At 39.9% G+C, this 12,338-nt stretch overlaps 1 protein-coding gene across 1 annotated transcript in view; it reads right to left on the minus strand.

Annotated features, from left to right (window-relative positions):
* Nucleotides 1–331: 331 nt before the first annotated feature.
* The window catches only part of LOC107721264 (kinesin-like protein KIF26A), an 80,574-nt gene continuing 68,567 nt past the window's right edge, over nucleotides 332–12,338 (minus strand). The window contains exons 8-15 of the mRNA XM_016529189.1: nucleotides 12,056–12,318; nucleotides 11,119–11,302; nucleotides 9,923–10,082; nucleotides 9,186–9,348; nucleotides 5,291–8,321; nucleotides 4,566–4,756; nucleotides 2,921–3,071; nucleotides 332–738 (exon numbers count right to left, since the gene is read on the minus strand). Coding sequence (XP_016384675.1) covers nucleotides 557–738; nucleotides 2,921–3,071; nucleotides 4,566–4,756; nucleotides 5,291–8,321; nucleotides 9,186–9,348; nucleotides 9,923–10,082; nucleotides 11,119–11,302; nucleotides 12,056–12,318 — 4,325 coding nt within the window. The 3' untranslated portion in view covers nucleotides 332–556. The remainder of the gene's footprint in view (nucleotides 739–2,920; nucleotides 3,072–4,565; nucleotides 4,757–5,290; nucleotides 8,322–9,185; nucleotides 9,349–9,922; nucleotides 10,083–11,118; nucleotides 11,303–12,055; nucleotides 12,319–12,338) is intronic.

Below are 12,338 nucleotides of genomic sequence, written 5' to 3' on the forward strand. Positions count from 1 at the left end.
GACAGTGCCACTGCTTCAGCATCTTTATCCAATCGAGTGACATCACATCTGTCAGGGGCAAGCACGTTTTTGCATTATGCTGAAGAAAAAAGTCGAAGAGTTCTAATTGTGGTCATTTAGATATTAGAAAAGGCAATAGTATGGGGAGTTTTTTTCTTAACTTTTTATTGTGTTTAATACTTAAAACTATATTTTACACACTTTAGCTCTTATAAATACACTATACACTGCATTGCAATGCAAAATACTTTGTTTTTCAAAGAGTACTTGGGAAAGTTGGTCTCAATACTAGCACCAATCATAAAACAAAGATAGTTCTTGGGATTTTTTATTTTTTTTGGTTTAAGGCACTTCCTGGTTAAGTTTAACGAAGATCTCAGGACACGGTCTTGCTCTTATTCTATTCAGTCTCTTTGTTTCTCGGCATTTCAGGGAGTTTCTAACCATGCTTATTCAATATCTTCATTTGTTGAAGGACAGTCTCAATCCCAGAAAAAAACATTCTTGCCATAACTCACAGCTAGCTTGCAAACAACATCCTGTTTTTTGTTCTCTCCTAGACCTCCATCTCCTGTTGTCCACTCTGTCCTGGGATCGCGGGCACAGCGATATCGAAGCAGGTTTCCATCATCACACGAGACTTGCATAGGTTGACACAAAACTCCAGGTCTCCTGTGGCCTGAGCCAGAGCCTCCAGGTAGTCCTGCGACTCCTGGTCCAGGTCAGGGTCCACATCAACTAATGGAAAAAAAGGGTGAAAAATGCAAACAAAATGATTATTTTAAAACTTAGGGATGTAAATTTACCATTTAGTTTGACATTTAATTAAATGTATTTAATTTCAAAAATGTTTTAAATAAATGACATGCCATGGTAGGCCAATTTAACATTCTAATTTTGTACAAAATTCTTTAAATAAATTTAAAAACAAATTCAACAATACGGACATAAAATGAATAATAATGTATACTGACTAAATTTACTTTTTTGTAATGTTTATTCAATGAGTTACTTGTCCACCACAATAACCTAATGTTTAAATTATCTTTATTTGGTGACTTTTCTCAGTAAATAATCATTTGTGTGGCAAATTTGTTTTTCATTTTAATCTGAATAATTAATTTGAATACAGTCCTAATTAAAATGTGTATAAATATAAAAGTCAAGCAATCTCATAAATACACACATAGAAGCCACATTATTGTACTACATAATAAAGATGTGACTAGGTGCTGTGCAATGCAGCCCTACTGACACACCTAGATTGATAGTTTTATCATTCAAGACATAAACAAAAATCTCTGCGTGTGATGGTTGGTTGGTGTGGGAGATGGGCTTGCAGAAACACAATCCTCATTTTACTAGGCTCTGAAGAGGGGCTGATTTATACAGCATGACAGCCCCAAACACAGCTTTACCCAAGACAGCAGTCACACATGAATGGTAAACATCACCTGGCCAGTGGGCAGGTAGTTATTGCAGAAGAGAAAAATAATACCTTATTGATTCAAGAACACACACAGACACGCATATTCACTCCCTCTCTCCATACGCCTGCCATTTTCTCTACATTATTCCTTGGCATACTGAGATTTTTCTCCCACATACTGTTTACAAAAGTGTTTCTTCTAACAAAGTGGAGACAGATACTTTGCAATATCAAGGTTGTTGTATCGGTGCTTTGTAATAGTTGTAATTCAAATACAGAATAAAACAGACATACAGAATCAGCAGAGCTTTCTTTGCTGCTGGCAATGTTCTTTTTCATTCTCAGTAGAGTAAACTGTACTAATAACATGATTCAGCTTCATTTTCTTCAAATCATTTTCTTGCCCTGTTTGATGTATTTGAAAGTCTAAGATCCTGGTCATTGTTATAAAGTCTGTGTGCAGAGTTAGTGCAGTGAAAGAGTGATTGGAGCTACACTTACATAAGCTCAACAAATCGTTTTGTTGTCACGGTTTACATTTATGGAGAATATTCTAGAAAGCCAATGTCATCCATTATTGTAATACATTGTCTCAGGCAGCAATTCAAAGTAGCCAATGCTCAAGACATTTCTGTGAATGCACCATTACCTCAGCATTTTCTTGTAACTCCTCTGGCACTAAGTTCAAACACTTAAATTAAAGTCATAAAGGGAGCCATTAGTCTACATCACATTACTGGGAAACTTATGCTGTGTAAGATGCATGGTAAAATGAATCATTCCTGACCTTGATGTATGGTAGAGTGTCACAGTAAAAATGCCAAAAGAAAGTCCTTTTGGCTAAAAGCTTGTGAAATTTGTAGCATGAACAGAGTCGCTCATGTATACCACACCACTAAGTTCAGTCAAACAAAAGTGTGAATAATATTTTTGTGTAATACTTGATAATATTCAGTGTGACATAAATTAGAGGTTTTCCAATTGAGGTCAAAGGGGCCACAAGGGGACCAGTGGAAAATTAGCATCAACGAGGCAAGTTAACTTGTCAACTTGAGATGTTAAATATGCTTGACACAAATTTTCAGCTTTTTAAAGTCAGAAATCATGAGATTAATCACATTTATTTTGTTCTATTGACAGTCCTAGTTTTTAAACAATAAAAAGATGGAAAAAAGACACTGTATGAATTTAATACAAAGTAAATATTCTTCAGATATTTTTTTTTATAAATTGCTTTGGCTTTAGTGCAGTAACAACAAAATTGCAGGATTTAATTTTGGATACAATCATGTGTAGATGGGTCATACAATAAAATATATGTTTGCCATAATACTTTAAAAAGGGAAGGTCTTTCATAAAGGGAAGGTCATCATTTGATATTCATTAAAGGGGTCATATGATGCTGCTAAAAAGAATATTATTTTGTGTATTTGGTGTAATGAAAAGTTTGAAAACCCCTGACATTAGACAATAATACACTTGGGAACTTACATTCTCCCATCCATTTGCTGGGGTCCAGCATGAGACGAGTCTTGGCATCCTCTAGCTCCTTTTTCAGCTTCTCGTGCTTGGCTCTTAACTCCCTGATCTGCTGCTGCCTCTTCTCCAGCATCCTAAGGCGGGCGTTAAAGTACTGCAAACCCTGCAAGTGTGGAAAAGCAGTGTGAGTTGCTTACAGTCAACCACAAACCTCTTGCACCTATTCCAAGCACCTGCTAGACTATGTGTGGCCATCCTCAAGGCTGATTTAAAGTACAATGGCTTAAGCCGAATTGATTCAATGCTCGTAACCTGTACAGAGGATTTAGGTCCTCAGCCCTTTGGTCAGATTAATTAGGGCTAAGCTGGAAATAAAATTAGCATCCAGGTTAAACACTCGCTGGTCTTCTAGAGGCACGTTTGCTTAAGTGATTAAAAAGAAAGATCATGTTCAAGAGGACCCTGTTACTGAAAGGTTGAATTACAGTATAGATTACCCTCCTCTTATCATGTGTATTGTGTCACTACCAGGTGGCCATTAGAAAGTAAATGAAAATCCAAAATAATTTATTTTCTGCAAATATCTCAGGTTTGTCAACTACAGATGAAGAAAAACTCATTCAAGCTTTTATGCTATGCCCACTGCAAACAGAATAAAATTTTACAAAACATAAATAAACTTAGCAGTTATACAAATTCCTACCCACATACATACAGATTCACATAAAACAAGAGGGTGAACAGCCTAATTCTTCATGAGCAAACTGCCAGACTCTAATATGCGAGCTGAGATCATTTTTTCGTAATTGAAAATAAATCAGAGCGTCATTCGACTGAGTTAATGTCTTTTCCTCTCGTCTTCTCCACACAATTGCCTGTGTGATCAGGGTTAGAAACTCACAGAGAAACGGTTAATGACCCATAGACGCGCTGTATGGAGTGGGCTATAAAGACCATTCAGGCGGGCCACAGATTGAGGAGCCACACCTCATTCATCACAGGCACCCCTAACCCCTCCCCAATGCTTTCTCTACTTCTATCTCTCTCACCATCTCTTCCTCTCTCTGGAGAGACCTAAGCTAATCTCACTTCTTTCTGTCCTACAACACCAGTCATCCCTGTCTAACTAAAGCTATCAGTCCAATCTAAAATCAATTAGCCAACATAAGTAATTGTCACAGAGATAAGCTTCATTACTGACAACTGCACTTGTCATGTGAGAGAAACATCAGAATCTCATGCTACAGTATGATGCTTTTAGGTTTAGCATAAATAAAACACTGATGTTACTCCATACTGGGATTGTGCCACATGCTGAACACTAAAGTGAAAAGGATTGAAAATCAGTTGTAGGATTGTTTTACGAAGAATAAAAATAAACTGGATAAAGTCACATATTGGGGAAATACTTTTACTCCACTTCTACTAGCCTGTTAGCCTCATGCTAACACTTTTGTTTTTAACCAATTACCAATTTTTAACCAATTTTTTTACCTTTTTTTTTTACCAATGATTTAGCATTTCTTGGCAAATAAACTACTTGAACACTACATGAACTTTTGATATACACTTCGTAAATGAACCAGAATGAGACTGAATTCAGTGATTAGCATACAAACAGCATAGAATGCACTTGTCAGACGTACTGTCTTCTTACCTCTGTCAACCCTTCTTTGCGTCTCTGAAGGCGTTCCACATCATCAATTTCGTACACTTTTATTTCAAAGGGCTCCTTCATAGCACCCCCCAGTGGAGGTAGATCGACCCACTGGCCTGCTGCACCAACCTTCCTGCCCAGAGAAGAGGTGTCTGGCAGAGGAGCAGGAATCAGACGGCGTCGCTGCAGGCCTGGAGGGGTCACACAGGGTAATGCTCTTCATGTGGGCCGGAGATGAACAGCAGAGTTTGTTGGCATGCTTTTAAATATTTATGAGGCTTGCAAGTGGTTACAGGATTTAAAGCAAAAATGATTTTTGGGTAAATGCAGATTACAAAATAGGGTGAGTGCATATTAAAAACCAGAAATGCCTAATAACCTTGGGTTCATAAATTTAAATGGCCTAAATAGACTGACTGGCTAGATGGGATGCTTTACTAATATTTATTGTCCCGGTGGAATCTTAGTTAAAAGCCATGGCACACTGTGCAACATCAATGGTCTTTTATGTCAGACTCTATGAAACATCATAGTGGAGATTGTGGCCCCATTTGTCTCCAATGACTGCTCGTAGGAGAAGTTATACTAGAAGACTGTGATGTAAACCTTGGCTAAGACACTCATGTAAAACCATTTTTAGGATGGGAATAATAATCAATATATTTGGTCCTCATTATCATAGTCTAGATACATAGTGCCCTGAGTGGTTTCCCAGTAAAACTCACCATTAGATCTCTTTTTGGGAGATTTTGAGGCCTTTGTTCGACTGGACGTGGACACTCCACTCTCACTCATGGAATCATGGGCAGACGATGCACTGCCTGTGGTTTCACTGTCCCTGATCATGCTCTCATAGCCACTGCTGCCTCCACTGTGATAAAAAAGCGCAGTGCGCCCCATGGCAGGAGGCAGTTCACCGCTAAGTACACTGCTGTTGTCACTACCGTGGCCACTACTATAGCGCTGAGGACGGCGAGGGGCTGTGATCTTGCTGTAAGGAGAAGGCAAAGGAGCAGCCAGTGGTGTCTCACTGGAAGTTCTGGCATCATTGTTGTCATCTGCTTGGTCAGAGCCCCTGAGGTGTTTCTTGGAGCTACCAACTGCTAATTCACTGACCCGACTGTTGGCTGCACGAATCGCTTGCTTTGTGCCCATAATAGTGCCCCTTCCTTGTTTAGTATTGGAGCTTGTGACAGAGCGAGTTGGGGGCTTTCCAGTTGGAGGTAGACTGGTGTTCCGAGCAGCTGAGACGGCAAGGAACTTGGTGGAGGAGCTAAGAGACTTTGAACCAGTACTCGACAAGGTCTTCCCTTTGTTGCCATTCCCAACAATGGATCTAGGAGTTATACTGGCTTTTATTTGTCCAAGCTTACAAATTCCACTAGTAGATGGAGGGGAAGTAACGGTTGGTGTAGATATTGAACAGGGTGTCCCAGGTTTTGGCACCATTTTAGCAGATTTGCCAGTGCTACTGATACTGACATTACTGTTTTCCCTTGATGTTATTGGTTTGGAACCCACTGAGGTTAAACTGTCACACCTTTCAAGTGACATAAGACTACCAAAATGCCTTCCACTGTCTCCTTTAGCACTATGTGATCTGAGACTAGAAGCTGTCTTCAGGCTGGATGACTTAAAGCTAAAGGATTCCCCTCTAACTCGAACATCAAAGTCCTCCTCAGAAATCGATGCTTTGGAGGAAGACAATCTTGTTCCATCATTACCTACAGACTTTAAGGCACTAGGAGACAACAAAATGCGTGTTCTCTGGTCGAGGCTTGACTTTCGGACAGGTGGAGCAGGGGGTGACATGCTTCCGGACTTAGGGAGCATACTACCCTTCTGTCCATTAGCTCTCTTTCCTAAGGATGAGAATTTCAGGCTACCAGTTGTTTGAGAGGCATCATTACCCCATTTCATCTCAGAGGAGCTATGGGGCACTGAGACCATGCCGAGAGTGGTGGCTCCTCTCCTGAGCTGAGGCATCTTGCTCAGGTCCCCTTTCTTAACACTCGACTTCTCACAACCATCCACAACCCTTTGAGATGTGGACGACACTTGCATTTTAGGAGGGCGAGGTACACTGTTGCTATTCCCGCTTGTCTTTCTGGACGGAATCCCACTCGTGCCATTTTTCGGTGGTTTGCTAACAGAGCTAAACTCAGAATTCCTGGCCGAGTGTAGCCCACTACTAGTGTGGGTCCATTGTTCATCTATTCTGCTACCTTGGCGTTGTAGCTCATGGCTGTAGCTACTGCTAGAAGATGCAGTTTGGGTGCTCTTTCTAGGGAGTGTAGAAATGTATGAGATCTGGGCAGACTGTGAGGTCATGAGTCTATTAGATCTTATCGACTTTGGACCACCAAGGGATGCTTTGGTACTGTCATGAGATAGAGGGCACTTAGATATAGACAATTTGTCAATGGTTGCAGAATCATAGTCTTGTTCTGAAAAGCAAATTCCACTGTCACCCAGTGGACTATTTGTTCTTTGTTGGGAGAAAGACTCAGTGTGTAAACCACCAGGTAAATCCATCATGGAGCTGCTGACTGGTCCCTTGTGCACTCCCTTTGATGTCTTATCACTTCTTGGGGTACAAATATTTGTCTTGCAAGACCAGGAGCCGACTGAAGAGTGTGCAGTTGCATGGCCAGCTGTAAATTCCTCCTGTGTCTTGGAAGTAGCACCTTGGTTCAGCTGGGACCCGTTCATCTGGCATGTGTACGCATCAAACTCATCGTTGATGCTGCTGATAATGCTAACAGGCCGTGAGTGAGATGCCAGGGCCTGCAAAGAGCAGTCTGTGTTGAAGTTAATGATACTGGATGGTCTCCCATTGTCTGGAACCAGACCAGCAGGTAGCTCTTCCACCACCGTAAACACCAGCTCATCCTCTCCATTGAGCGCCACAGGCTGCTGCAGTGTTACTGTAGTCCTTAAAACATCCATATCGAGGCACCTGTTCCTCAGAGTAGCACGTAGATGGCTCATTTCCATAGGACTTCTACTGAGGTGATGGGATCTGCCAGTAATTGGGGAGTCATTGCGTTCTCCCTGCCTTAGGGCTTGCTGGCTCATACCTACTGGAGGTGTCCGTGTGGCTAAGCCACACTCGGTATTCAAAACTGAGGTCTTTGAGATGTTCTGCAAGGATGAAGAGGCATTGGGTTTTTGTATAGGTCCTCTACTAAAAACTTTCTCTCTCACAACAGGCTCTGAATCTGGTCTTAAAGTAGTGTTAATTTCAGACGCTGCCCCATGTTGCATGTGCGCAGGCTTTTGAAGAGAACACTTGGCGGTCCTGTTTGATACAGAAGCCCCTTCTGATGCTTTTTCCACTTCACTTTTGGAGGCCGTCTGTTGGCCTTTTCCTTCACTGGTGAAAATAGATGTGCTCTCACTGCCATCAATACACTCAAGCCGTTCCTGTAACTCTGCAAAGGTGTTGCATTTGAGGTGGTCCCCATCAGATTTAGGTCCCTCTTTTACACGCTTCTTGTTCAGAGAGGGAACGATAGGAACAAATGCAGGTGGGCCTTCATTGTCGCTGAGTTCACGATCAGAGATAGGGGTCCCACCAGGCCCCACATAGATCACTGTATCACATGAGTGCTCACTGCTGGAGGAGTAATCTGGGTCACTGGATAACATTGCAGGGTGGTCTGGGTCAAGAGCCACAGTCCGAGGGTAGAAGGGTCTCCGTCTGATGTGTCCCTCTTCACAGGAGCTCTCCCCTCCAGAGGAACTTGATGCATACTGAACAAAATAACATACCAAACTGACTTCAATATATCTTTGCAGACAGCTCTTTCACAGCACGCAATATATTCAGAGAGACATCCCTTCATGAAGCAGCATGTCAATATCAAAGGTGAAAAGTGCATACCAAAGGAGAAGCTAAAATAGTTGTCAATACTATGCATACGTTAGACGGAAAGTATTTTTTAGGTCTATAAAATATAAATATATTCTGTCAAAACAGCTTAATAATGGTGAAAATTGCCTCTGTGATGGGAAAGGTTACATGCTATTCTCTCTCTGGAACAAATGCATTGATTACATTTGTTGATTACATGACATACGTCACAGAGAAATTTTGCAGTTAAATTATCACTGTAACATTTGTTTCTCTGACAAAGCATGCATCGTTATTTAAATTGTGAATGATTCTGATGAATAAAATCCAAAATGTAATTTAGGAAAATGACAGGCCTGACCTATTGTAGAATGTATAAAGACAAGAAGAAAATGTAGACAAAATGCTGATAAAAATAAATACTTTTAGCAAATATCATGCTGTCATTGTACCAAAGTCAAAATAAATTATTTACAAAAAAATAAATAATTAAAAAATATATATATATTAAAAACAATCTGGAAAATATTATTGTTAATTCAAATAATTATAATATAGTTACTAAGCATTTTCACAATAAATAGTGGTCCAAAACATATTTTTCTCTTTTTCATTTTTTACTTTTAGAAAGGTTTATTGGAGGACTTACTGCCTTATATGATTATCTTGGTACCATGAATGAGTGTCAGTTATTTTTTTAAAGAACTATGAATACATAAGCATACACTATTCAAATGATCAATACATAAATTTGAATCACAAACCTTGGATTTCTTCTTTCTCATGCGGTGAATACGGGAGGCAAGCTGCACAGTGGTGAGAGATTCGGCATAATTGGTTGGCGAGTCAGAGATGTGGGTGATCATGGTGGTTCTACAGTTGATGTTGCCCAGCGATTCCCTCAGCAGCATGGTAAGCTTGCAGTCTCTGAATTATACATCAAAAAATATTCTCGTTAGCCAAAAAGGAAGCTAGGCTTTACAACGTTCTGCTTTTTCCCTCTAACATCATTGAGAGGTTCTCTTAAAATAGAGGATTATGAATCATCCTTGAATAAAAAGAATCCAAAGAAAATGATGCTCACTTTCTGGTGACCTGATTTGGAATGTTTTTATTTTACTCTGTTGTGGAGGATGCTATTTTCTGAAGCCACATTTTAAAGAAAAAGATTAATTTTCTCTGCTCACGTCATTGTATTTACTATCCCACCTTCCGGTGAGTATTTCTTAATTTCCTTTCAGCATAAATCTGCTACTCCCTGACCCACATTCCTATCAATAGGCCTACATCCCACCTCAAGTCCAGTTCACCCTGGCTGCTTTCTCTCCCTGCAAAGCTGGCTAATTGGCTTCATTGATCTGAGGAGGGTGAGAATGAAACCCTTGCAGATGCAGATCAGGAGGACTCAATGTGTGCTCAGAGACACATTACCACCATTAACAGAGATATATCATCTCCCACTATTGGTTTATATTGATTAATTGAACCTCAAAACACATACCTGTATGGCACATGCTTGGCTCCATTGGCCAAGGCTAGGATGACATTTCCAAGGGCACCCAATGACAGACACTGGCCTCTCCCTCCATCTCGCGTTTGACTCAAATCTGACTCACAACTGCCCAAGTCCAGAAGATGCAGACGGCTACGACTCCCAGACACTGCAAAGTTATACACAGCCTGTTAAAACAGAAATTGACTCCCAATGTTGAAGACTCTTTGGGCTTAAAATCCCATTTAAACACAACCTACGAATGATGTAGTTGCTCTGCACATTAAGCTGAGACAGAAGAAAGTATTTTATCATCAAAAAGGCCACAGGTACCATCACAGTGTTGCAGGGGACCTTATGAGACAGCAGTTAGATATAGGATCACTGCTAGGTAAGTGGTGATTCAATATCCTTGGAAGTCCATCAAACAGCAAGCAATAAAAGTAAGTACAGCTAGTTAGATTACAGTCCCATGTAGGTCACTAGAGTAAAATTCATTCAGCATTATTACAGAAGATGCATTTGTTTCACACTGAGATGGAGGCCATTAACCTCACGTCGGCAGGATTTACAAAGCCAGCGCTTCTCATTTCATGCTGGGCTCTATAAACATCTCTGCAGAAGAGACTCCAGCCTCATTACATATTAAAATCTATTCTGGCTAGTGTCAATGGCCAGAATCCAGCCTGCATTGCAGCGACGGGAGCGCAATATTAATGATCATTCTAATGTTGACATGCTGACTTGACAGGATGGCTACGCCCAGTAATGAAAATGTGCTAACCATTCTTGTTAGCATTCTCGTAGAGCCGTTATCAGCGGGACTAAATTGAGGTAACCGATATTCTCTGTGAACATGGAGAGCATGGTAATGGAAAAGTCAGGTATCGGCCGCCCTCAGTAACAGTCTTCTCAAAATACTAATGATGCATGAAGATATATGATATGAATTCTCAGACAGTTATAAGGCGCTATAACTTAATTTTTGAGGTGGAGGTAGATAGCCTTTGAAGTTGTTTTATTTTAAGCCCTGGAAGTTGTATGGCTGTTCAAAATATTATTTTAGCATTTCTTCTCAACATTGAAAGTAAACTATTATGCTCTTAAAAGACAAACAACCATATATTAAATATCTTCTGTTGTAAATATCACATTTCAACAAGGCTTTCCTAAATAAATGTGAAAATGAGCACAGTAAGCCATACTTCCTGTTTTGGTGCTCTTCTCCATACGGTACTGGGCAATGTGTAGGGTGAAGAGCATGTGAGAATTCCGGCGGTCCTCATCCTTACAGTCAGATCTGCTGGTGCTGCGTGCTGCCAGAGCTGCATCCAGGAAGAATGCCGCCCTCTCTGCAGAGTATGCCCGCAACTCACTCTGGTTCTGCAGCTGGACACATTTTAAAGTGAGAGTGAGACACAGAGATAAAGAAAGAGGATGAAGACTGATGTTGATTAATTAGATTAAAGAACATTTTCATTTTGACAGTAGTCAAAGAATGGTGACATGCGATTACTGAATACTACCGCTCAAACGTTTGGGGTCAGTATGATTCTTTTTATGAAATAAGTTAATACTTTATTTGGCAAGGATCCATTGAATTGATCAAAAGTGACAGTAAAGACATTACTAAGAATATTAAAAAAATATTGATATAAAAAAAAAAAAAACTGTTTACAACTTTGATAATAATAGGAAATGTTTCTTCAGTTTTTTAAGATTTCCGAAGAATTCTGTGAAACTAAAGACTGGAATAAACAGTATATTAATAAATGACATGTATTTATTTAAAAAATATGTGAATAATTACATCTATATTTATTTATTTTAAAATATATTAAAATAAAAAAACAGTTATATTGTAATAATTTATAAACAGTTAAATTGTAATAATATTTCACAATATTCATATTTTTTTTACTGTATTTTTGATTAAATAAATGCAGCCATAATGAGCATGAGACCTTTGAACATTAGTGTACATAAAAAAAAAAAACTATGGCACCTAATTATGTTACATTTAATATTTTCAAAATTTTTATCTAAAAACCTAATTTATCTATTTAATCTACTCCCTGGGAATCAAACCCATAACCTTGGTATTGCTAGCACCATGCTCTATTATTAACAAGCTCTATGCACCTGTGATCCACAGACCGGATCCTCTCGCAAGGAAATTCCTGCACCCTGACTGTCCTGGGAAGTCCCTGTGGAAAAGTCAGCCAACAGGTCTTGCAGCACCTCCTCCCTGCCACAGATTTCCACAGCAGACACGCGGATGGAGAATCGTGTGCCAGCTTTCTCTTTCCTTTCCTCGATTAGCTTGAAAAGCCAAGAGATAGCACAGGGTGCCACACCCAAGCTCTGTGTAGAGCTGTCCCTGCCGATCATTGTGTAGCTTTTGCCTGTGAAGTAAAAAAAAAAA

The sequence above is a fragment of the Sinocyclocheilus rhinocerous genome, unplaced genomic scaffold (assembly GCF_001515625.1).
Source record: "Sinocyclocheilus rhinocerous isolate Xijiao unplaced genomic scaffold, SAMN03320098_v1.1 scaffold271, whole genome shotgun sequence".
In the NCBI taxonomy this organism is placed as follows: domain Eukaryota; kingdom Metazoa; phylum Chordata; class Actinopteri; order Cypriniformes; family Cyprinidae; genus Sinocyclocheilus; species Sinocyclocheilus rhinocerous.